Genomic DNA, 26,455 nt, shown 5'->3' with positions numbered 1-26,455 from the left:
AATAAATAAAAGACAAAAAAAGTTCTAATGAAGTTATAAGCAGCATCAGAAATGTCAACATCTCTTTTTAATGTACTCTAGTTTGTCTTCTAATCGTGTTATTTTGGTGTTTGTCATTTTTACTAGTGTGTGTGTGTGTGTGTGTGTGTGTGTGTGTGTGTGTGTGCATTAACTTGACCACCCTCATCTTTGAGGAACACTCTCTGAGACATTTCTCAGTGTGTCAGCAATATGCCTAGGAAGAAACTCGACTCAGAGCCCCTGTTTCTTTAACCAGGCCTGACACCGTCATGTACTAACCGTGTATTCATAGGAAGCCCTCAAATTCTCTAAATCTGTCACCTCATCAAGTAGAGGATAGTTCCCCTTCTCTCCTTACCAAAGACTGGCATCCATGGGAGTCGATTACATGGTAGGTATTATGTGGTATGAAACGCTTTTTCATTCCCTAACCTTTCCACAGCTGTGAAGCGAGAGTTGCCTGTCCACTCATGGAGCTATGGCTGAAACTCACCGTGCCATGACTCCTTCCCTGAATGCCCAGGAATGCTCTGTCACTTCCTCCTGCGATGATCATACTTCCATCACCATTCACAGTACTGTCCTAGCGTTGTATTCATCTTTCGACATGCTGTATGACTACTCTAAACGTGGGCAACTCTTTCTCTTGGCAGTCCTCATGTCCATCAGAGTTCAGAATCACAGAGGTTCCGTTTATTTAATATTTTTATAAATACATTTAAAATGCGTTAAATATTATATGCTTATGAGGTGTAGCTATTGTATTGGAACACCCTCCTACAGCATTTCCCCTCCGTCTTACTTTTCTCTCTCCGGTCTCCTTCCCTCTTCTTGGTTTCAGATCATCTATGTGGCCAGAAACGCAAAGGACTGCCTGGTGTCTTACTACCACTATCACAGGATGACCACATTATTGCCTGATCCTAAGAGCCTGGAGGAATTTTGTCAGAAATTTATGTCAGGAGAAGGTGAGTGCAAACTCCTTTGATGTAGTTTGAGGGGCTTCCTACTAACACACGGTTAGTACGTGACAGAGTCAGGCCTGGTCAAAGAAACAGGGGCTCTGAGTCGCGTTTCTTCCTAGACATGTTGCTGACACACTGAGAAATGTCGCAGACAGTGTTCCCCAAAGATGAGGGTGGTCAAGATGAGTGCAGACTACCCACCTTCAGAAGATCAGGTCTGATAAGGTCCTCTAGAATTTGGCAGAGGATGGAACCAAAGACGATGCTGAGTGACGATATCCTATCTTGGGGACCTGCGATTGGGGAAACTGTCAGAGGCCAGCTCCGGGGGGTTCACGGGGACCCGAGAAGGAGGCGTGATGAGGCGAGGGAAGGAAGAGTCGTGACCAGAGTTTCTTTTCAGACACTCTGGCACTGAAGCATGGCAGTGCTGATTTATTTATATCGTAATTTTTGGCACCCACTTAGCAGAAAGTTAACAGTAAAGGAAAAAATTAACAATCAAAACGTATCTAAACGATTGTATGACGTACTAATGATTTCACAGTTCTTATGATTTTTGCATAATTATACGGTTTAATAATGTCTACATATAAGAAGCTAGCTGTTCTTGGAAGTGGTAACTTACGGAAAGGGCAAGGTTAATATTAGTCAAAGGGTTAGCAAGTGGAAAGTAAAACTTATGCTTTATAAAGGTAAATAGTCTATATAGATATAAAGGTGTTAGGCATATAACCTTTATGTAGTTTTAATTTAAAGGTCGCTGTCTGTGATTGTGATGAGGTAGTGTCTATAATTTTATTTATATATACCAATCATTTCACTTTTTAGTAAGTGCTGACCTTTGGGTTTTAGAAAGCAGGCACCGAGGGGGCCCGCTGCGTTTTATTTTTTCCTATAAAGATAAGTTTTTCTACTTAACATATCTTTCATCTATTCAGACTCTTCTAACCATATCATCATCAGATGCACCTGTATAAGGTAGTGGAGGGTCAAGCCATTCTAGGTTTTGCATACTACTCTTTCCTCTAGGTGCCCACCAAATTCTGCCATTCATATTATAGCCTCTATGGGGGCCTGCTCTAACCGTCGGCCAGGGTTTGTGCTATTGTTTCAAAGCTTTAAACTTGTGGCTACTCTGGTGCTGTTTGTATGGCTTAACTGTGTTTGCCTCAGTTTGTACCTCAGTTTCTGTCATTTCTTGATACCGTAGTTTTAACATAAAGTAGAACAGTTAAAAGTACAGTTTGGCACAGTAGGCTTTGGAGTAATTGGCTGGGTCATTGTGACCCGTTGGGTTGCTATTTGCATTTCCTGAGGCATGGCCAATGGTGAAACATTCACTGCTTTATTGTTGACATTATAGATGATGTAATCCTTAACTTTAGTCAGCGTTCTTTCCCCAGGGGAGATTTAAGCATATGATTCCTGTAAGGCATAAGCATAACAATATAATGGGAACAGACAGGCGGCCATGAGTCATAGGACATTCATGTAGAACTCTCCTCAAGACTTTCCGCGGGGCTTTGCCACACACACGCATCCTTCTGGGGCTTTGCCTTCCAGAAGGGTGTCTTCATTCGGCTCCCATGCGGAGTTCTGGATTGTCATGGCCTCCGCCAGGAAACCTGTTAGAAAAAAATATTTTCCTAGGAAAATATATATATTTTTTATATTTCCTAGGAAAATATTTTTTTAAAAAAGGTTCCTAGGAACCTTGAAAAAAAAGAAAAATATTATTTTCCAAAATTGGATACAAGTGTAAATTGAGGCAGGCCATCTGGGGTGTAAATGTAGGGACAGAGGTAAAAATCCCCTAATCCCGGATTAAGTTTCAAACAATAAAAAGAAGCATAATTATAGCATTTTATTGTAGCAGCAGGGGGCTGAACGCGAACAGTGCAGGAAATTTGCAAATCTGGCATAGACGGGCTTTAAGGACCATAGGCATACCAAAAGATGCTGAGACAAGGGGAAGCTTTTAAATTTGTCCTGAAGCAAAAACAACAAAACTACAGGGGCTATCACAGGAGTAGATGCTAGTTCATTAGTGGAGACCCGGCTTCAGGCAAGTATCAACGTTCGTCCAGCTAGCTGCTTTTGTGACTCAAGTTGAGCAAGCAGCAGTTTGAAAAGTCCTTTTTAAAAGCTCTTGCTACAGACATATGTGCATAATAGTCCACGGATTCTTTGTGATAATTCTTATCACAGGCATGTGTGAGGGACAGCTCCCCTTCCTGGGCTTCCTGGCTTTCTTTATTGTTTTTTTGTGGGAGTTTAACACAAGTAACTGCATTTTGATCCTGACAACATTCACATTTTTCCCTTTCGTTCAAAATCTTTCTTTAAAAGCATCACTGATCACTCACCCTGTAATTAAGTTGAAATGTCCTCCAGTGCTGAGACGGGCCTATCTCCTGCGGGGAGACGGCCAGCAATTTTGAGTCGGTATTGAATCCCTGTCAGCCACATTCGAACAAGAAGGAAGTTTTGAAGCGTAGTTCTCAGGATAAGTCTGGCTAGCATTCGTTGTTCAGTTCAATTTTGTCAGTTCAAAAGGTGTTGGCTATTATTTTGAAGCAGCAGGCCAGCCTTATTCTGGTAGGAGTGTTGTTTCTGTTTCTGCAGCGCTTCAACAGGAACTGGACATAAGGTTTAAAAGGAAATAATACACAGCAGCACCAACAAGAACATAGCAAAACCAGGTTGTACACTGCTTTTGAATGGAGAGACTTAGCCAAAGGGTAACCAATGGGTAGACTTTTTTAGAATGAATTAAAAGGAACTGGATGAGATCTGTTGTGGTCATTGATCCTGTTCTTTCTTTTTAGGAAGTTGGGTTAACAGGGGTTTTTTTTTATTTTATTTAATATCCCATAACCGGGCTAAATTAGAGAGCATTATTAAAAGGGACCACTAAGAAAGAACATCTTAAACCAAATGCTATGTTGACATGTTGCCAGACTTAACCACTAGGTGGAGTAGAGATCTAGATTTGGCATGACAGAGTCAACATTTCAAGTCACTCTTAGTGTGGATCGTGAAATTTTAACTGTGCCGTTATCCCGTCAAGGGAAAAAGTTTGGCATTAAAACTTTCGTTATTATGTGGAGTCTTGTTTCAATGTCTTATTAAAGCTGTCTACAGTGTGAAGCCATCAAATTCTGGACCTCCTTTGCAGTCTGAAGTCTATGGTTATGGCATCGAGTATTTTGGTAAACTTTCTGTGTGGCCTATAGTCAGGAATGAGATTTGCTCCTTAAAGTTGATTTATTTTCACCTTATAGGGACTCAGGAATAGCTGTATTCTTGTTTTGAATTAGTGAGGTGTGGCCAGCACTTTGTGGGGCCAAGGCGAGAGGATTGCCGGAGCCCACGGGTTTGAGACCAGCCTGGGGAACTTGGCAAGACCCCATCGCTACAATAAATCAAAAAATTAACTGGATGTGGTGGCATGCTTCTGCAGTTACTTGGAAAGCTGAGGCAGAAGGATAGTCTGAGCCCAGCAGGTCGAGGCTACAGTGGCTGTGAGCGTGCCACTGCGCTCCAGCCTGGGCGATAGAACAAGATTCCGACTCAAAAAAAAAAATTAGTGAGGTGTATCTATATACCAGAGAAATTGGGAGGATTCAGAATCGAATCCAGTCTGCAGGCAGGTAAGTAGATAACAAGGACTGAGAAATAATGTACAATCGACTAAAAGTTTTGTAGTTTTCCCTACAAACATAACCTTCTGCTCAACAGTTATCCCAATTTTTACCACAGATAGTCCGAGTAAGACCAGTTTCTTTGTACAATAAGTTTACCTTTATCAAATTTTGCTTAATTATTTAAACAGGTGTAGCAAGAATAGTCACTGGTCACATAGGAATCTCAGATTTAGAAACCTCATTATGAAGCTAAACCAAAGCAGACTTCAAATTTTGCCCCAGTCTCTTTAAACAATTTAAATATGACATCCAAGATAAAAACCATGGTGATATGGCCAATGTTTTCAATTGTATCCAGTTAGAAAGAGAGTCAATTTTTATGGATTTATGGATGCAAATATATTGTCATAAATTAAAAATATTCACAAATAGTTTCCAAATTTTTGAAGGAATAAACAGGGAGAAAAAGTATTTCACTTCTGTTCACACAAGTATACTTTAGCAAATCTCTGCAAACTATAGATAGCATAACAAAGAAAGTTTCCTTAAATTGGAAAAACAAAGCATTTCAGTAAAAAAAAAGGCAATGTTTGAAACACACGTCATAAAAACACCTTTATTAGATCATCAATGTCATGTCATTAATTTTTGTTTCACTTAATTTTGACTGGCAGTTTCAAAACCTATCCGTTTCTTCATAGAATTCAGGAAATTTTTATTTAATCCACTAACTTTAAAGTTATTGGGAACCTGTTTATAAGAGTACTTGTTAGAGTCTTTTCGGGAATCTGATTGCAAATGCTTTTAGAGAAAAATCAAAGCAATAACTGTGGGCAGCAAAAACTTGGAATAGTCCTAGTTAGAAGTACAATGAAATTCCACAGCTGACAAGGAAATTTAGTGATTTCTGTTACTTAAAGCATTTTAAGATAACAACCAGAATAGCGACTGACAGCAGCACATTAAGGACACCCCCTCTCTGCACAGAGCTTCAGGTTGTAGCTACAGGGAGCAGGCGAGCCTGAGAGCTGTGAGTTTCCACACTGGGAGACTCACACTAGGTGGAGACGTCACACCACAGCCACTGTCAGCTGCCACAAGGTCTGGTGTTCAGCCACCGGCCTGGCATCTCTTATGGGCAGCCTAGATGCATACTGCAGTATCTAGTACTGGTACGGGGCATGAGAAGAAACAAGATCCCACTCTTGCCTGCCAAGGCCATGGCGCCAAGACCATTCTTCACTTCCTGTGCCAAGACCTCAGCAGTGTCATCAGTCATCCATGATCTAAACAATTTGCTAGCAACCTGAGGACTCCCCCGCAACCTCTATCAGGGCTGGAGCTTTCCCTCATAATTGGGGTGTGCCTGAGTGCAGGCTCTCAGGGTCTGGCTCCATCCAGGTTCACCACCCTCTCGAAGACAGGGGTAGGACACAGGCTCTTCAGTGTTCTGGAGCTCACCCACCACCCGGGACATCCAAGGACTTCTACTGGTTATCAAAAGGTCAGTCATAAACGCTACTGGAATACCCACAGCCAGCTGGGACCTGAAAGTATCATCTGCTGGTCTCGAGATCGAACCACACAGCCCATCATAACACCACCTGACGCAAGTGCACAGCCCTTGGAAAAAGACAAGCTTCTCACAACTTCTCCTACCGCCATGAACCACGTCATCCTGGCTACCCAGGAGGTTGTGAACCCACTCATGCACCGGGCACACAGCCAAAACAACCAGCATTTGAAAAAGCTCCTGCACTGCGGTTATTGATCACCAAGGAAATCATGCAGTTTTGCCACCCAGCACACCTAGAAAGCAAAGCCAAATACTCCTACTCAATGTACGTCCTAGTCACATCCACCCAGGAAAAGAAAGATCCACCCACATCTTGCTCCAACGAAACTAAGTTCAAAAATAAGAAGTGGCTGTTTCTCCAGATGCAAGGAAATCAGTGTAATAGTACTGAAAATATGAAAATGCAAGATGTTATGATACCCCCAAAGGAACAAAGGAATTGTCTAGGAATGGATCCTAACCAAAAAGAAATTTTTGGTTTGTCAGATAAAGAATTCAATATATTGATTTTAAAGAAATCATGAGACATAAAAAAATCTGAAAACCAATACAAAAAAAAGAGAAAGAAAATCAATTCAGGACCTTTTAAAAAAAAACAGAACTTCTGCAAATAAAAAGTTATTTGAAGAAATTAAAAATACATTTGAAAACTTTAAAATATAATGGACAAAGCAGAAGAGAGGATCTCAGAACCTGAATAAGTTTTTGAATAAGTACAGTCAAAATAATACTTAAAAAAGAAATACAGACTTTGAGAAGTATGGAACTCCAGAAAGTAATCAAAAGTGCAAATCACTGATATTTCCAAGGAAAGAGAAGAAGTTAAAATTTGGGAAAACCTATCTGAGGAAATAATTAATAAAAACTTCCCTTATCTAACCAGAGACTTAGACATACAGCAGAAAAGGCCCAACAAGCATTAGAAAAATATGTTGCAAGACAGAGTTCATCATGACATACACTCAACAGGCTGTCTAAAGTCAACTTGGAGTAAAAAATACTAAGATCAGCAAAATAAAAGTGTCTAGAAACCCATAAAGGAAGCCTCATCAGACTAACAATAGACGTAGCAGAAGCTTTACAAGCAAAAGAGATTGCAGTGCTATTTTCAAAGTACTTATTTAAAAAACCCATCCACTATGAATTTTATATCTTAATAAAATAAGATTCAGAAATGAAGGAGAAATAAAGTAATGAAGTCTTTCTCAGAGAAGAAAACGCTGAGGGAATTTCTCACCACTAGCCCATCATTACCAGAAATGCTCAAAGGGATTCTAAACATGGAAATGAAAAGTCAAGATTCACGATTATAAAAACACGTGGAAGTATACCACTCACAGTAATTATGCAATAAACAAAGAGAAAGAAATCAACTGGCAACAAAAAACAAATTCGACGGCCACCAAAACACAAATGCAAACAGAGAAAAAAGAAAAACTCCACTAGATAAGAATTAACATTGTGACAGAAAAAAAAAAATCCCACATACCAATATTAACCTGAATGTAAATGGTCCAAATATTCCACTAAAAGATATAGACTGGCACAATGGCTTAAATAACCATGATCCAAATATATGCTGCCTTACTGGTCAAGACACCTTACTGGTCAAGACACCTACAGCATAAAGGTGAAGAGGTAAAAATAGATATTCCACTCAAAAAGGAGCCAAAAGCAAGCAGAAGTAGCTATATTTATCAGATAAGCCAGGCTTTAAAACAAAAACAAAGAAATAAGAACAAGAAAGTCAGTATATAAAAGCAAATAAATAAATCCAATAAAAAATATAACAATCCTAAATATGTATGCACCCAAAACTGAAGCACTCATTGTCATAAAACTAATATTACTAGACCTAGCGGTAGAGATAAAAAGCAATACAATAATAGTGAGGGACTTCAACATCCCATTCACAGCATTAGATGGATAGAGACAGAAAATGAACAAAGAAACACTGGATTTAATTGGTGTTCTAGCCTCATTTGCAATTTAGACTAACAGACATTTACAGAGCATTCTACCGAGCGACCACATATTGTACATTCTTCTCATCAGTGCATGGAACATTCCCCAAGATAGACCATAGATTATAAATCTCAATAATCTTTTATAAACTGAAGTTATATTGAGTATCTTCTCAAATCATAGAATAAATCTAAAAATCAATATCCAGAAAGGAACTCTCCAAACTAGGCAAATATATGGAAACTAAACAGTACGTTCCTGAGCAATCTTTGGGTCAATGACAAGATAGAAATTTTAAAAGTTGTGGAAACAAATGAAAATGAAAACCCAACAATCCAAAACCTCTCAGAAAACCTCTCAAAAGTCGTGCTAAGAGAATTTTATAGGTTATTATGCCTACTAAAAATAGAAAGATCACCATTTAGCAACCTCATGTTTCACCTCAAGGAATGAGAAAAACAACAAAAAACAAAACCCAAAGCTAGCCAATCAAATTTAATAACAAAGATCAGAGGAGAATTCAATGGAATTGAGACCAAAAACACAATACAAAAGATCAAGAACGTGGAAGGTTGACTTTTTAAAAGATAAACAAATTGATAGATTAATAGCTAGACCAACAAAGAAAAAAAGATAGAGGATCTAGATAAGCATAATCATGAATGATAAAGGAAATCATGCAACTGAAATCACAGAAATACAAAGAAGACGAGAGACTTCTATGAAAAATTATTACCCACGAACTGGAAAACCTAGAAAAAAATCGATAAACTCCTGGAAACATTCAACCCCCCAAGACTGAGCCAGGAAGAAACAGAAATTCCGAACATACCAATAATGAGTAGTGAGAGCGAATCAGTAATGAAGAATATCCCTACAAAAAAAGGAACGGATAGATTCACAACCAAACTCTCCCACATGTATAAAAGAAGGATTGATACCAATCCTCCTGAAACTGTTCCAGAAAAGGAGGTGAACGAATCCTCTGTAACTCATTCTAGAAAACCAGTATCACCCTGATACCAAGGTCAGACAAAGGACGTACCAGAAACAAAACAAAACTATTTCTGATGAACACAGATAAAAATCCTCAAAAGAATGCTCATCAAACCAAATGCAGTGGCACATCAAAAATACAAAGACACACCACCGTCAAGTGGATTTTATTCCAGAGATAAAAGTTGATTCAACAAATACAAATCAATACCTGTGATTTATTACATAAATAGAATTGAGGACAAAAACCATATGATCATCTGAATAGATGCAGAAAAAGCATTTGACAACATTCAGCATTCCCTCATGAATAATACTCTCAACAAACTAAGTATAGAAAGCAAACATGTTAAAACACTAGAGCTACCAGAGCCATAGATAACAAGCCCACAGGTAATATCATACAGTATTTGTGCATTTTTGACACCTAAGCTCAATAGTTAGAAACACAAGAAATTTCCATCTAAATTTAGGTCAACATACAAATTTCCTTCCAAAAAATTCACTCTTCACAAACCTTCCATAATTTTCTCAGCTCTCCTACAACTTCATAAAACCTTCTACCACTTGCTTAAGCCTTCAGTTTTGTCCTATCGGTTCTCGTAAGACTCCAACTCAAAAAAAAAAGAAAGAGCCAGTCATATCATTTTGGAGAAAAATTTACTTTCTTTTTTCCCTTTCCATTTTTATTTGTTCTCATATAAAGCACAATATTTGTTCTCATATAAAAAATTATTCTAAAAAATTATTCTTTTTAATTTTTTTGCCAAAAATGCACCTTCATGTTTACAACTTTCTTCGTATATCTCTCTTTACTTGTTTTCTGCATTGTTTCTATTTTCTTGATAAGTTTACTTTTTAAAAATTACCTCCTAATTCAGATGAAATTATTCTTTTTTCTCAAAAAAAACATTATGCCTTTCATATAATTTTTATCATCTAAAACACATCTTAATTTTCTCTTTGTACGCTTTGTTAGTTACATATGCTAATTAGAATTCCTAACTCATATTAGTCTTAATTTCTAGGGCAAACCTAGAAAGCAAGCAACTCTGAACTCTTTAATGTACCAACAATGTATTAATATGCATCCTAGTTTTTAGAAACATGTATTACATCATGAAACAATATTTCAAATAAGTCTTTTGTTTTTTGTTTTTATTTTTGTTTTTGAGTTGGAGTCTCACTCTGTCGCCCAGGCTGGAGTGCAGTGACATGCTCACGGCCACCGTAGCCTCAACCGGCTGGGCTCAGGCAATCCTTCCACCTCAGCCTTCCAAGTAGCTGGAACGACAGGTGCACGCTACCACACCCAGCTTATTTTTGGTTTATTGTAGAGACGAGGTCTCACCAGGTTGCCCAGGCTGGTCTCAAACCTCTGGGGTTCAGGCAATCCTCTCACCTTAGCAAATACTCATAAAATGATTACTGTGATTATCATGACTGCTTAGAGCCAAGCCAGGAAGCTGTCACAAGCGCCACTCTCTCAGGGGCACTAAAGCATCCCTGTGACGAATTAAAATGATGGCGCTGGCTAACTCGGGGGTCCACTCATTCCCCAACCGACCGCTGAGAAGGAAAGGCATTCCATGTTTGCCAAGCAGACACAGCCCTTGGGTGGAAACAGACGCTCTCCTCGGTGGCACCTCTTTCTGCCTCCGTGGCCTCTCTTTCTGATTGTGTACTTGCCAACTGCCTAGCACAGCTGTATGGGAGAGTAGCAGGAGGACCCGATCCCAGAGACTGAGCTGCCTGAGCCAGTCGTGGAATTTGAAGCTTAGTACAGTTTACCAGGAACAGGGGACTACCCAACCGATGTCAAGTGAGTGCCAAGACATGGTCTATGTGGGCAAAGCATTATATACACATATAATGCATGTGTACCGTAAATCTCTGCTATGCACTGCAAAGACGGACAGCTTTTATTGGTAGAAAATTGCTTCCCCATCACTAAGTGAGCCGAATGAAAGTTACAGAAACTTGGGGTTTAGCCACAGTACAAGAACTAACAGTGCTTCGACCTCTTCCAGTGGCATATGGGTCCTGGTATGACCATGTGAAAGGCTGGTGGGCTGCCAAAGACAAGCACCAAATTCTCTACCTCTTCTATGAAGATGTCAAAAAGGTAAGTGGCCCTGACCCTTGAAGGCCAGAACCAGCAAACCTCCCACCATGTCATTTGGATTGACCAATCTCTCTATTTCATTGGCCAACCTCTTCTATTTTTGGCTCACTTTGTAATGCCTTTTCCCCCATGGTCAGAATCCAAAACATGAGATTCACAAGGTGCTGGAATTCTTGGAGAAAACTTTGTCGGAAGATGTGATAAACAAGATTATCCACCACACATCTTTTGATGTCATGAAGAAGAATCCCATGGCCAACCAAAGCACTGTACCTTCCTCCATATACGATTTCACCGTCTCACCTTTCATGAGGAAAGGTTGGTGATATTTCTTTTATTTGATACAGCTCTTAAAAATAAACTGCCCTGCCGGGCTCGGTGGCTCAGTCTGTAATCCCACGCCTTTGGGAGGCTGAGGTGAGTGGATTGCCTAAGCCCGCCGGTTCGAGACCCGCCTGGGCAGCAAGATCTCCTCTCCACAATAAATAAAAAAAAAAATCAGCCGGGCATGGTAGCTCACGCCTGTAATTCCGGCTACTCGGAAGGCTGAGGCGGAAGGATCGCCGGAGCCCAGCAGGTCAAGGCTGCGGTGGCAGGGAGCGGCCACTGCACTCCAGTCTGGGCGACAGAGTGAGACTCCAACTCAAAATAAAATAAAAATCATAATAAACTGTCCTGTAAGCTAAAATAATTTTATAATTAATTTTCAGGAAGAATCTATACATTTCATTCTAAGTAAGACTCTCTGCTCCCTCTGCCTTCAGTAAAAGTTCAATTTAAAAAATTAAAAATAAAAAAGTTCATTAAAGTCAATGCCACTGAGAGGTCCTCAGACTGGAGTGTACATTAGAGTCCCCTGGAGGCCTTGCTAAACTCTGACCGCTGGCCCCACTCCCAGAGACTGAGGCAGCAGTTCTGAGAGTGGCCCAAGAATTTGCCTTTCTTGCAAGTCGTCAGATGATGCTGATGGTGCTGGCCACTTAGAAGACACCATCTTTTGTGAATATTAAATCCAACTCAACTGTAACCTCCTCCCTGAAGTCTCCTGCATCCTCTGTGCAGCTTTGAACACTTTCTCCTTTGGTCCTTTGCTGACATTGCTCAGATCTTTTGCTTAGCACCTACCTTTCAGCTTTATAACTACTGGTTTTCAAGTGAATGTCCATGGTAGCCTATAGATTGCCCAGAAGAGAATATCATGCTCAGTTTTCTTCCATGGGTACCTAGCAGAGGGCCCATACTTCACAGGCTCTCAGTAAACACCTGCTGTGTAAGTTCATGAATGAATAAATGAAACATTATATATGTCATCAAGAAGTTAACAGTCTATATAAACAGAGAAATAGATGCAAACAGTTCATGTTAAGAAAGCAAGGTAAGGGCTATGCCAGTGAGTCCCAAATACCAGTGCATCTGACTAGGTCAAAATCACCTTTTGATCTCATCCATTACTGAATAGCCTAATTTATTGGCTACAAGTTAGAATCCATAATACAATATTATTATTGTCAAACACTTCAGATCAAATTTCTTCCCCAAGCATAGAAAATCAGTACAAATAAAGCGCTGGGGAAATTCAGAGAAACAATTCATTAGTTCAGCATCGATCGAGTTGCCAAAGTACTATAGTTCATCGAAGGACACTAGTTTCCAAGTGTCATTTATGAGGAATGTAGTGGTTTTAATTTCAACCAAGAAAGATCTGATCCGGTGGAGTAATTGTGCCTTGTAAGATATTTCACTGTCCCTGAGGGGATGGCGTAGAAAGTCCTCAAGGAGTCCATGGTGATAACCAATTGTAGACAGTCGGTTAGGTTCATCAGAGCTTGATTGTGGACAGGAAGCAGAACATCCAGCCCAGGTGGGACACTCAGTGGGACCTGCAGGCTTTGAAGAAGAAGCATGAGGGTACGGCGTGCCTTGTGGTGGGAGGGTTGAGAGTGAGATGGAGTGGGGTGGAGCGACCATCTGAAAGCTTCTTTGTTGTGCTGCAGGGATGCCTGGAGACTGGAAGAACCATTTTACTGTGGCTATGAATGAGAGCTTTGACAAGCATTTTGAGAAGAAGATGGGAGAGACCACACTGACTTTCTGCGTGTAGATCTGCGAGGAAGGAAAAAAAAAGACAAAAGGGACCGTGTCAAGGGTTCTGTCTCTTTTAGTGGTCAAGCAGTTGTGACTGAATGTGGAACGAGTAGGCGCTCAACACCCGTCTCCCAGGGGCATAGCTAGCCTGGTATGACACTAAAAAATGATTTAAAGTATCAACCAACCTGCTGCATAAAATCAGAGGTGTGCAGAGCAGAGGTTGGAATCATCGGGATTTTTAAAATACAAGTAGTTTCATTGTACATAATAGATAAGGCAAGAACAATCACATTACGCGTTCCCATGCATGATCTAACACAGATTTCACCAAAAAATAAGAGGTAGGCCTTATGAGCCCCTTTTCTAGGAAAGGGTAATCCTTTTATGAATAAATAATTGACTGCAAGAAAGAAGAGCTGATAAGCAGGTTTCAGAATCACAAGTTAGGAAGAAATCTAAATAAAATGCCTCTGAAAAGCTAAATCAACGGGAAAAGCAAGGTCATCTTTCTAAGATTTTATTTGTGCTTAGGTTTTTTAAACAAAAAATCTCAAATTAAATAAATCAGGCGGTGAATGTTCCTCAATAATCCTGCCATGCTATAAGTACAACTGCTTAATGTCTCTGATAGGTAAATTGAGATTTGGGACAAAAGCACCGTAACTGTGCGTTGCCTCGTCTCTCAGTAACAAGTCTCTTTTGCATCACTCTAACAATAGAAATAACCTGAGATTTATTATAAATTCCGTGCTTCAACTATGCTCCAGTGAAGATAGCTTTATATATGACCAAGTACAGTTGTCATATTAGACCTCAGTGATGTGAACAGATGCCAGCCGGGAAGATGGCCTCAGGGAGAATCAGCTTCAGTAGAGACAAGGGCTATACCCGTCCCCCAGACAGCAAGGAACATGTCAGAAAAGGGAGGAATTTGGAAAGTTTTGAATTCAGAAATAGCGTTGGAGAAATAGAAAAAGACTTTTCTATTACCATCTCAAAAGGTAACCGGGAACGACGTACAGAGAACCTAATGCAGAGAACAAGGTAACCTCCCTGTCTAGTTGTTGATCCAGAGATTTCGACTAGTCCTCCTTAAAGGCATAGCAAGAATAAGAGACTTGTTGATTACCACTGACATGTCAACGCACCTTAAGACTGGTTCACAGGACGAGTGTGCTTTGGAACTTGAGAAGTGAGAAGATATAATGAATAGAAAGCTCTGGGCCCCAGGTACTGTCCAAGTCCAGTGTATACAGAAGAGGAAGGGGCCCAAAGGAAATGGAAACCTTGTTTTTCTACTTGGCAGCGATTCTCTATTAACTGAAAAGCAATTGAACGATGTCAATAAAACATTTCTTGTACCACCCTTTGGACTCGAGTGCTCATGACCAACTATACAAAGTTTGTTTTCATCATGCAATGGATCGTACCTTGTTGGGAGCCAGCCTTGGAGGTCCACATGACTGACAGGGTCCCGGTGGGCCGAAGACCCCGGGCCGCAGGGCGAGCCCGGGAAGCTGAGGCCCTTCTGTCTTCCACCTTTGCTGTTTGATATGGCTGAAGAAAGTCTGTGCAGTTGTGGAAGAAGAAAATGGCATGTTTATGCGAAGTACTCACACCTAACCTGAGAATGTCATGGTTCATTTTCCCATTTTCCCACGATGCCGCCTGGCCTTTTCTAACATCTGCAAGGGTTAAACTCTGAAGCACATCAAGAATGCTTTCTTTCACTTTGTTATAAGTTACTAGATATTGCTTGAGTAAAAAATGATATGAGTATATTCACTCCTTATTTGATTTAGAATTATGCAGCTTAGTGTTCAGACATAAGGTTTTTAGAAGCACGAGTTTATGGTAAGTTCATTATGAGCTCATTATTAGTTCTAACACTTATCTAGGAGTTATGTAGGTGATTTACAACACTGTCTTCACAGACTTAAGATAAAGATTAATCGTTAAGGTTTTTACTTAATTCTATAGTTAAATTTTAAGTAAACGTTTATAGAGTGGGTTTTCACTGAATTCATAATATACTAATCAGACACTTTTATGATAACGTAGCTAGAGACAGAAAGCAACCTTGGGGGCCTGGGAAATGTCATTAAAAGCTTCTTTTGAGTTTTCTTTAGAAATAAACACTGCTGGATAAGAGAAAAGTAACGAAGACACCTGGACAAGAAAGGCGATTACAAAACTTTGAAGGTCGTAAAAGCCCAAAAGAGAAGAACTGTGCATCTGGGAACTTTCTTGAAGCACTTCAAGGACTGTAATTTGGGACTCTTTTGAAGAAAGTTGCTGGCAGTGCTATTCTAGACGTGATAATTGTTTTATCCATGTATTACTCATAATTGGTAAATGTAATATCATACAAGTTTATATAATCAATATTCATATGTACGAGGGTTGACAAAAATTATTAGGCTCTGGTTATGTTTAACAAGGTTTTTACTTTGTGTCATTAATTAAGTTTTAGTGCTATAGCTACTTTGAAGATTGTTTTAAGTTCATAAGTTTAAGTTCACACAATGATAAAATTGGTGCCTCAAAGATAATAATAATTGCTCCAGTGCCTATCTTAAGACAAAGATGTTTTCAAGGAGGTTGCCAAGCATAAGGGAAAACAACCAAATCACCATTATCCTAAACTTAAAAGCTCATTGGCAATTATGCAACCATAATAATTTTAGTTGTGTTAGTTTTATTTCATTATGTTTAGTTCACTTCATATGTTTATTCAGAGTAAAGATTAGTGTATGTATTTTCACAGTAAGTGACTTTCATAGTTATTCTTTAAATGCTAGCCACTGTTGTTTGGTCAAGTTAATGGGCTTCATATTCCTACTATCACTAGGTACAATCTATAGTTTTGTACTAGTGATTTTAAGGCTTTTTTAATTAGACAAGTGATGTGGAACCGAAGTCAAAGTAAACCTTGTATGCATTATGTTTAGTTTAAGTGAAACTCCTTTTACACTTATCTCAAGACTCATTAACTGAAAGTAGATAGTGTTTTTGGCTTATTCGTTTCTTCTAAAGACCGCTAGATGGTGGTAACTTTTAAAACATATGTACGTGAAGGAATTTTCTTTGTCTTGCCCCTTTTACAAATACTATAAAAGCTTTCTGTTAACTAATAAAGGATGTCATCTGCTCAGGAAGCAGGTGTCCGGGAATAATGTTTTCGTCTTTTGCCTATCCATCTCTCCTTCAGGAGATCTCACAACCTGGCAAAGGGGCTGGACCCCTTCAATACCTACATGCCTTTGCATGTGTTAAGGTTTATGATTCTGAGAGTCCAGTTGTATGACAGAGGCTGATGTGTTTTGGGCAAAGTGTTTTGGCTATAGAAGGCTAAGAATTGTGAGAGGGTTGGGAACCTCTTGATGAAAGCGCACAGGAGGTAGGAACAAAGCTGCTGCACATTTCTCCATGGAGGGTTTGAGCTACTCTTCACCCTTCAGAGTCACATCCTGGTTGCAGGCTGGGGAGAAGCCAGACATTCGGTCAACAGGTTTCCCCACTGTAGCCTCTCAGGAGGAGTGCATGAGAATACCAGTTTTCCCATACCTTCCCCGTGATGGATAGTTTCATTGCTATTTAATGCTAATCTGAGAGCAAAGATTTTTTTTCCTCATTTTTATTGTGTATGTTTTGCCTTGTTAAGTTTCTGCTATTGTGTACCATTTCTGTGCTGAAATGTAGCAGGAAAAATAGAGAGATCGTGACACCAAGACTATTATAGGAAGTAGCACTTTATTACGCTGGCCATCCCTGTGGGCCCGAGGGTCTAATGCATCCAAATCGAGTGCCCCAGAACAGGAGACGTGGGGTCTTATACCCTCGTTTAGGTAAGGGAGGAGGGTCGTGTTGAGTGATTACATACTTCCTTTGGAATCTTACAAGGTTGTACTCAGCAAAATCAGATTTTTAAAGAACGAATGGTTTCCAGGAACTGCAGACTTGTAAACCATCAACTTCAGAAGGGGGGTTTTACATAAGACTCTTTTCCATTTCCATGAAATGGCCAGTCTCTGGGCCATTTGGCCTTTCTTAAACAAAACCTGCCCGGTGCCTGGCGGGTCTTTAAAGTTGCAACTTGCCTTTCAAAAGGAAATACCTTTAACTGCTACCAACTCCCTTCCTGCTCCTGGGCTAGTGGGAGTCAACCCAGGTGATGGCCATGAGGCCAACTGCTGATCCCAAACCAGCTACATGTGTTTCTGCATTTATTCACTCAATCATACAAGAAATATATTTGAGCATTTGCAGCATCCTGCCACATTCCCCCTTGATGCTTGATCCTTTGGATCTAAAGCATCATCATTCTTAGTTTGGTGCATTAACATTATATGGGCCGCAGTTTTTCATTTAACGACTGTTTCCACAAACTTAGAAATGGCGTTCATAATTATTGGGGCTATGCAAGGGAGGATAAGGCAGGATCCCACCATTAGGACTATAGATTCAATAATATACTTAAATTCTTCCAGACCCGAGAACATGTTTTTAAACCAATTGCCTATTTTTATGCCTTGCCATTTTTGCACCGGGACATGGGCAAGTCTTCTAACATTGGTGGCTATATTAGTTATAACTTTACCATTATTATTTATTTGCAAACAGTAGTTGGAGCTATTAAATTTACCACATGCTTTTTTTTCTACCAGCAGGTCGTCCAAAGTTAAGCGGTTTGAACAAGTAGCTGCGCATATTTGGGCTTGCTGCCGAGCAACAAGCTCAAAAGCCGCGGCTGTTTGATTAGTTATAATTTTTAAGACAGTTTGTAACCTGATAATGCGATTTAGCATATATATATATACACACATATACCTATATACATAGGCATGCAGCACTTCTGACTCCCATCGTGTGCCCATGTGACTGGGCCACAAGTATTTATAATTCTCTGGGGTAACCATTCGTCATCTTTCCAAACCTGGGTCCCTCCTAAATTAGGAACTTGGTCGAGGGATCGAGCATCTCGTGTTTTGAGGCTTTCATAGAGGGGGAGGCCTGGTTCATCCCCCCTTGGATTAGGCAGAAGGAAAAATCCTGGTTGGATGATTCCTATGGTACATGTGCCTTTCCATAATGCTGGAAGCTGGGCATATGCAACCTTTTTATATGTCCAACATAGCCCTTTAGTACATTCAGAAGAGTTAGTTGCATAAGCAGATGCCCACTACCAGACAGGCCTTGTTGGCCACCAGAACAAACTCCTGGCTAGGATGAATAACAGTGGAAAGCTCTTATGTCTGACCAGATAGTTTCTATACACATACGTGCTGGGTGTGTGAGGGAAGCGATAAACACCCAAATTAGGCAGAAATACATAAAAGCACAAGAACATTCCCTATTATAAGAAAGAATGGGAATGCTAGTGAAACCCTTTTCTAACATGCTCAATGGGAACAACTCTGTTAATCCTACAGCAAATAAAGTTAGTTTTACAGCAATTAAAATGACAGTTTGGCAAATATAAAGGTTGACAAAGCAAAACAATGGCTTACCAGAAACGTCTGCTGAGTCCTTAAGCTGAATCCTTAATCTTCTGCCATGCGTGGATCAGTCAGTCTCCGGTGTGTGACCAAAGCAGGGCTTGAAGTATCCTCAGGCTTCTAGAGCAGGGCTTGAGAAATTTTGACTTTCCGGACGGTCAGCTTAAGGGGTGTTGCTGAATCTGCAGTGCACTCCCAGTCCTGTTCTGCTATAATGGATCCCAGGAACTACTTTGGCTACTTTGACTGCGGTCAGGGTAAACAAAAGAACAGTAAATGGCCCCCTCCAGAGGAGCTTTAGAGGTTACCCATTTCACTCTTTTACCCATACCATATTACCTGGTTTAAAAGAATGGGCATCAGTAGTTTAACTGATTGGCTATCGTTCTCTGACTTGACAATGGATGGCATTTAGGACTGAACCTGAGGCTTGCATTTGCTGTTTTAGGGTAAGACTTCCTAATTCCTTTAAGTCTCCCTATATGGCCTTAACGGGGGAGGGGGGGGTTGGCCACCCATAAAGAATTTCAAAAGGCGAGAAGCCTGTTTACTTTATTCAAAGGCTTGTTTGGGGGCCTTTTCCCATAGCAGGGGCTTTTGTTCACCCCCCCCCCCTTTGAGACTTCATAGAGGGATTTTATCATGATAGAGAAGTTAGGTATTTAAATTCTCTAGACTAGTACAGGAACAGGACCACCCTTAGGGTCCTTTTTTCCTTTCTTACAGTTGTTGGTTGGGTTCTTCCTTTCTTCAGTTTTTAGCAGTACTTACTCCCCTGGGATGTTTGAGTTTCTTCTGGTCCAAGAAGAAACTCTTGGGAAGTTTCTAGGGAAATAAGCTTACAAACTATGATTAATATTTGTCCCAAATAGACAACACATTTTCTTATGAGCATTTGTGTTTGTGGCCCCCCTTTCCTTCAAAGGCCTACCGTTAAACAATTTCAAAGGTTTAACAAATTCCATTTCGGGGACTTGGATTCTGAGTGATGCAATACCAAATACCTATGTTTAGTTTACTCATGTCTCCAAGGGATTTCTAGTGATTATTATGCTAACTCGCAAATTGAAAGATTGTACTGTCCTAGTTTTACATCTGATGGAGTTTTCCCGGCATTTGGCAAGGGGTGGGATAGGTTGCCACTCCGCCTGCAGCAGAAACGTTTGAACGCCTTTTAAAACCTACCTATAGGAAATTTATTTATGTCTAGTGTGTGCTAGCTACGCTGCCTCAATTATTTATTCTTTAGAGATTTTTCGATCCCATAATCATTTGGGGTGCTGAGGGGTGAAAGTCCGTCTTCTGTAATGTCTTCAGAGCTGATAATGGGCGCAGTCCTGCCTAGCCAGAGATCAAAAATCTCTCCCTGTCTGACTTGAGGCTTCCAGATTTGTTCCAGCAGTGGCATTGTTTGCAGGCACTGGCTGGAATTTTTGCATGACCATTATGTGGGCATGAAATTACTGGATTCTAGCTCAATAAAAGGAATAAAGTCAGGCCTACATTTTGACAATTGTAGTCAGTGACTGATTACCTTTTGTACAAAAGCTACAAGGCCTGAAGTTGTTAATATAACTTAAATGATAAACTTTAATTTCTGTGGCTTTATTACAAGTACCAGCTTTTGTATTTCTGGACTATAATGGTAGCCTGACAGATTGTTTTAGACTATAATTTGAACTAGGCACTTAAGTAAATTTTATATAAAATGTGAAGAGAAATCTGAAAATGTTTGGAGACTTGCATTCAGAAAAGACTTTATTATGCCTAGATTGTTTATAGAATTTCTTTTGTATATATAACTTTTTCATTAACTTTTCTCATACCATTTTTGGCATACTTATACTATTTTATTTTTGTTTTTTAACCCCTTTTTAAAAAAATTGTCAGACAACTATCTATTTTATTATAGGACAGAAATTTACCATATAAGATTTCTTTTTAGATAAAAGTATCTTTTTTCTTATATTCTTCCTTTTTTTGTTTTCTTACTAAAACTTTATTTGTACACCAACAACCTTGCTGTATTTTTCCTTTGCTTTTTGCTTTCCCTTTTATTTATTCAAAGATAACCTTTTACAGTCATAATTTGAATTCACCTCTTAGTAACTGTTAGGTGAAACATTTAGCTTTTGGAACACCTTTAATTCCCACTAGAGAGCAGGTTTTAGGAGAAAGAAGTTCAGTATGAGCACAAGGGCTAAAAACTTAGCCTCAGTATTAATTAAGAAATGAATTTGGACCCCAGCCACATTCATAGAGACCCAAGGATTCTCTGGGGTGATGGCAAACAGAGCACTGCACTGGGCCATGCCCATCGCTTAATCAACGGCCCTTATCACCAAGCTAGGTGTTCCTCTACCCCCTTCGGGAGAGGCCGCACCATCTCTTTTAGTGGCCTTTTAGTCCGGATGTTGGACAAGGTCCTGGGGGCTTAGGCCATCAAGAACAACTGTGCTTTAAGTGCCCAGACTGACCACATTCATAGCAGCTGATACCATTCCCCTTAGCAGGCCTCCTTTGGGCGTCTGGAGCTTTGCTGTTAGTGGCAACTGCCAATTTGTTTACCTTTCCTCTGGCTGGTGCTGATTTTGGAGTTCTTTTCCTTTTTTTTTTCTTAATGTTTCAGTTTCTAAGAACTTCAGAGGCTTTCTGTAATTGGGAGTTTGGTATTCCTAGTCCTGAGTTAAGCCTCTGGAGTTTGGCACTTAATATTCTATAGGATATACTCTTGTTTGCAAAGTAGTGAAATAAATTTTTTAAATGCCTCTGCATACAGAACTTTTGACCATTTTATTTTTCCTTAGGTCTACAAAGTGAATTTAATTGCCAGATAGTTTTGTTCTTTTCCAAATTTTATTATCTGCTAACTGGTAGTGAGTTCAAATTTGATTTGTTAATAAGGTACTTATTATTAGTATTAAACCATGTAATTTTAATTTGTGCCAATCATTCAAAATCTGTCCTATCAGGGTATCCAAGGACACAGACCACTACACACTCTCTTGGTCACGTTTCTTGAAAACCCAGAATTTGCTCTGAACACTTGCAATTTATTCCTCAAAGGAGAATTCTAAAACAAATAACTAAATAAAGTCATAAACAGCAATGCCAGGAATTCCTGGAACCCTGATGTCTTCTCCCAAACTGAGTGTTCTCAGCCTTTCTTGAAGCCCCCTCCCCTTTTTTTTTAACCTCATGACTTTCCGATGATGTCTACAAAAATGACCTGGTAAAGAACACTTTTTAGAGTGAACAGACCACGTAGATGTAAGATGATCTGTTCCTACTTATTCCTAATTATGGACTGGCAAAATTGTCAAAAATCCTCATGAATTACTAAACAGCAGCCTTAGTTGTAAGACGTGGACAATCAAATGAGAGTGATTAAGCCTCACTCTATGCGCCACAGAGTGTGCCTAGTACTTGACCTGTCCCTTAGGTGAAGTACCGAGCTTACAAGGTGACTTAATCAGGTGGGAATGGCCAGTTCCCATGCCCCAGTATGTCCTGCAAAGTATTCAGCATTTAAAGCTTTACCAGTCTTGTAAGAGGTGTGCTAGTCAGGCATAGCCAAAAACCAAGCATTAGTGTTACTTAGCATTACAATATAAAGTAGGGACTCAGCATACATTACAAGACTCTAAGAGACTTCCCGACAGTTTTACAGGGGCAACCAGTTGATTACGATCTGAGGCAAGGCCTACACCTTTAGAAACAGACTTACTTTCAACTAACCTGGCTTTTAGCATTTGAAAACAAGAACAGTCTATTCATTCCCTTAGTTGCCAGAGAAAGATTACAATTTTTTTTTCCCAAGGCCAGCATTAACTTACACTGAGTTAGCAAAAGGCTATGTAACATATAAGAGACATTTCTTCGTTTCTTGACAGGTAGATTAGAATGAGCTCCTTCAGAATTTTTGAAGGAGAACACAGGCTAAGGAAGGGAGGGGACATGGTCCCTGGAAATAATTTAAGATAACCGGTAACACTTCTTATACGCAACAGGCATTTTTTCCACAACCTTAACAACAAAAGGCAGAAATTTTAACAGTGCCAACGGGTTGGGAGAAAACACCACACAAATAAAGGGATACACAAAATGACATCAAGAAACATGCGCCAATCAAGTTTTTAAAAGACGATATGTCCCATTAAACAAAGCATAATAACTCAACCAACTTTTTAGCAGATTTGGAACGACAGACACACACAAATAAGAAAATGGGGGTTATGGGAAACATCCGCTTTGTCCCCCTCCAGTCATTCTCGCGAAGATATCTCAGACACCTCTTAGCAACTGTCAGGTTGGTACACCCCCAACACAGACTAACTTTATGCGGAGCCCTCCACCGTCCGTCTCATTCACACAGCACATTCGTCAACTCTCCGTCCTAATCCTAGGAGCTTACGGGTTCATCTTCAGACAGTGTTTCCTTCCACTGCCTTTCAGCCCTTTCCTTCAGGCTGGAGATTACTACTGGGCTCCGGGAGGGGGTCAAGCTCCCCTTCTGCCATCCCTTGGCAGGTCTATGCAAAGGCCTTTATTCCTACCCTTTCCTCGGGTGGTCCTTCCGTCCTTTCCATCAGGTGGTCGTCCTTGTGCCGGTTCCTCGCCTCTGGGGTTCCTGTTGTGCTTCCGTGGTCCGAGCTTCAGTGCGGCAGGGGCCTCCCTCCTACGAATTAAAAGGTCCGTTGCGCACCAGGCAAGATTGTCCTTCCCATTGCCCTGGAGGTCGTACCTCGATGACAAAGGAGGTGCAACACACCGTCTCCAAACTCTCCATTTCCTGGCCAATGCACCAGAAACGTAGCAGGAAAAATAGAGATAGTGAAACTGAGATTATTATAGGAAGTGGCACTTTATTACACTGGCCATCCCAGTGGGCCCAAGGGTCTAATGCGTCCAAATTGAGCACCCCAGAACAGGAGAAGTAGGTCTTATACCCTTGTTTAGGTAAAGGAGGGAGTCATGTTGAGTGATTACATACTTCCTTTGGAATTTTACAAGGTTGTACTCAACAAAATTAGATTTTTCTTTTTTTTTTTTTGAGTTGGAGTCTCACTCAGTCACCCAGACTAGAGTGCAGTGGCCACCCCGGCCACTGCAGCCTTGACCTGCTGGGCTTCGGCAATCTTTCCTCCTCAATCTTCCAAGTAGCCGGAATTACAGGCATGCGCTACCATGCCCGGCTGATTTTTTGATTTATTGTAGAGATGAGGTCTCGCTGCCCAGGCGGGTCTCGAACCTGCGGGCTCAGGCAACCCACTCACCTCAGTCTCTCAAAGGCATGGGATTACGGGTTGAGCCACAGAGACCAGCAAAATTAGATTTTTCAAAGAACAATTGTTTTCCAGGAACTGCAGGGTTGTTAACTGTCAACTTCAAAAGGGGGGTTTTAGATAAGACTGTTTTCCATTTCCATGAAATGGCCAGTCTCTGGGCCATTTGGCCTTTCTTAAACAAAACCTGCCCGGTGCCTGGCGGGTCTTTAAAGTTGCAACTTGCCTTTCAAAAGGAAATACCTTGAACTGCTATCAACCCCTTTCCTGCCTCTGGGCTAGTGGGAGTTATCCCAGGTGATTGCCATGAGGCCAACCGCTGATCCCAAAGCAGCTACATGTGTTTTTGTGTTTATTCACTGCATCATACAAGAAATATATTTGAGCATTTGCCACATCCTGCCACAGAAGTATTTTTGCGTGTGCATGCACATGTGTGTGAGTGATTTGCCTGTCATAGTGCTGCATCCACTGTTTTGAGGTATTCATCTTTTTTCTTATTATTCTGAAAAACAGGATATGTTTATGCTTTATATGCCAGGAGTGCCCAAAAAAAGTATACACATTTTAACAGCTATTATCTATATATTACTTTCAATTTGCCATAATCAGAAGTGTCTGGACCCTAATGGCAACCACTTTGAGCACCTCTGTAACTGCAGAAGTCAAACATGACTTGTATTCATCTTTTGTTTGGGTATATATCGAGAATTATAATTTTAATACATTTTTTTCCTTTCTTAAAATGTGTACATTGCCGGGCTCGGTGGCTCAGCCTGCAATCGTGCACCTTTGGGAGGCTGAGGTGAGTGGATTGCCTGAGCCCATGGGTTCAAGACCCGCCTGGGCAGGCGAGACCTCATCGCTACAATAAATCAAAAAAAAATTAGCCGGGCGTGGTGGTGCGTGCCTATAGTTCCAGCTACTCGGAAGGCTGAGGCGGAAAGATCACCACAGCCCAGCAGGTCAAGGCTGCAGTGGCCGGTAGCGGCCACTGCACTCCAGTCTGGGCAGACAGAGTGAGACTACAACTCAAAAAAAAAATGTGTACACATTTTTGGCATCCTGTATATAATTGTGTGTATATATTTAATTTAACCCAATCTTCTCTGTTTATATTTTAACCATGTCTATGCAATATTTTATGTGCAGATAATTTTCTCTTTTTTCAAATCTCCATAATTTGTAATCAGGAACTAAAATTTTTTAGAACTGTTCATATTTATTTTAGGATTAGGAAGACATTCCTCCAACTCTTAGAGAATCTGGGGATTAACTCTTCAATCTATCCATAATCATATACAGTAGGATGAAGGAATCTAACTAAATTTTTCCCAATATTTCCAGCAACATTAATCAAATAACACCTCACCTTTCACCAATTTAACATTCCACTTTTTTCTTTCTAAAGCTATGATTACATATAATTCTCTTTCACTACACTATTTATCTATGAGAACACCAACCCTCAGACAGGATAAGATCCCCTCTTCCCATATTTTTCTTTTCCAATTTGAATTTTGTTTAGTTTTAAAAATTATTTTTTCATGTAACTTTTGGAATATTATGCAAGAGTAAAAAAGAAATCACAATTTTATTTAAATTACATTAGACTGTATTTCTAACTTGTAGAATAATTTTTAGATCTGTGGTATATTTACAACATTAAATATTCACCCCATACATGTGAAAATTATTGTACATATTTGTATTTTGTAAGATTTTCTCCCTCTAATAATTTTCCTATTGGCATAAACATATTTTAATTTTTAAAAATTTTTGTTGTAGTCATGAAAGAAATTTTCTTTCCTCCTTTATATTTTCCAACTCTCTTCTTTAGTACTAACATCAAGGAAAGTAACTTTATTATGAGTATATGTGATTATTTTGCATATGTGAAACAAATACATAGAAACACACACATTCACACATGCGTATGCATACATAATGACCACATTACCAGACTCCTTCTTAGGTTCAATAATTTTCAGTTACTTTTCTTAGGTTTTCTTCAGACACATATCTCCATCTTCATCCCCCACCCCAAAAAGGGGTCCCTCTGACAAAAATTTGAGTGTGTGTGGTTTATCTGAGAGATGAGGAAACCCCCAGCAGAGAACTAGAAAGTGATTCAGGACAGGAAAGAGACAGAGCGGAGCCGGGCTTGGCTCAGTCTGTCATCCGGCGCTTTGGGAAGCTGTGGTGAGTGGATTGCCTGAGCCCGCAGGTTTGAGACCTGCCTGGGCAACTTGGCGAGACCTCATCTCTACAATAAATTTTTAAAAA

At 40.1% G+C, this 26,455-nt stretch overlaps 1 protein-coding gene across 2 annotated transcripts in view; it reads left to right on the top strand.

Annotated features, from left to right (window-relative positions):
• The window catches only part of SULT1C3 (sulfotransferase family 1C member 3), a 100,820-nt gene that overhangs the window by 13,382 nt on the left and 60,983 nt on the right, over positions 1–26,455 (top strand). Inside the window, exons 4-7 of one of the 2 annotated variants that reach the window (XM_021715935.1) lie at positions 863–989; positions 11,204–11,298; positions 11,436–11,616; positions 13,293–13,399. In XM_021715935.1, coding sequence (XP_021571610.1) covers positions 863–989; positions 11,204–11,298; positions 11,436–11,616; positions 13,293–13,399 — 510 coding nt within the window. Of the gene's footprint in view, positions 1–862; positions 990–11,203; positions 11,299–11,435; positions 11,617–13,292; positions 13,400–26,455 lie in introns of those variants that run through there. The other variant, XM_008064820.1, reaches the window with a different exon arrangement.

The sequence above is a fragment of the Carlito syrichta genome, unplaced genomic scaffold (assembly GCF_000164805.1).
Source record: "Carlito syrichta isolate Samal-C Ts95f unplaced genomic scaffold, Tarsius_syrichta-2.0.1 Scaffold308060, whole genome shotgun sequence".
Lineage (NCBI taxonomy): Eukaryota > Metazoa > Chordata > Mammalia > Primates > Tarsiidae > Carlito > Carlito syrichta.
The sequence above is the reverse complement of the archived record's forward strand: the minus strand, read 5'-3'. Positions and strand labels throughout refer to the sequence as shown.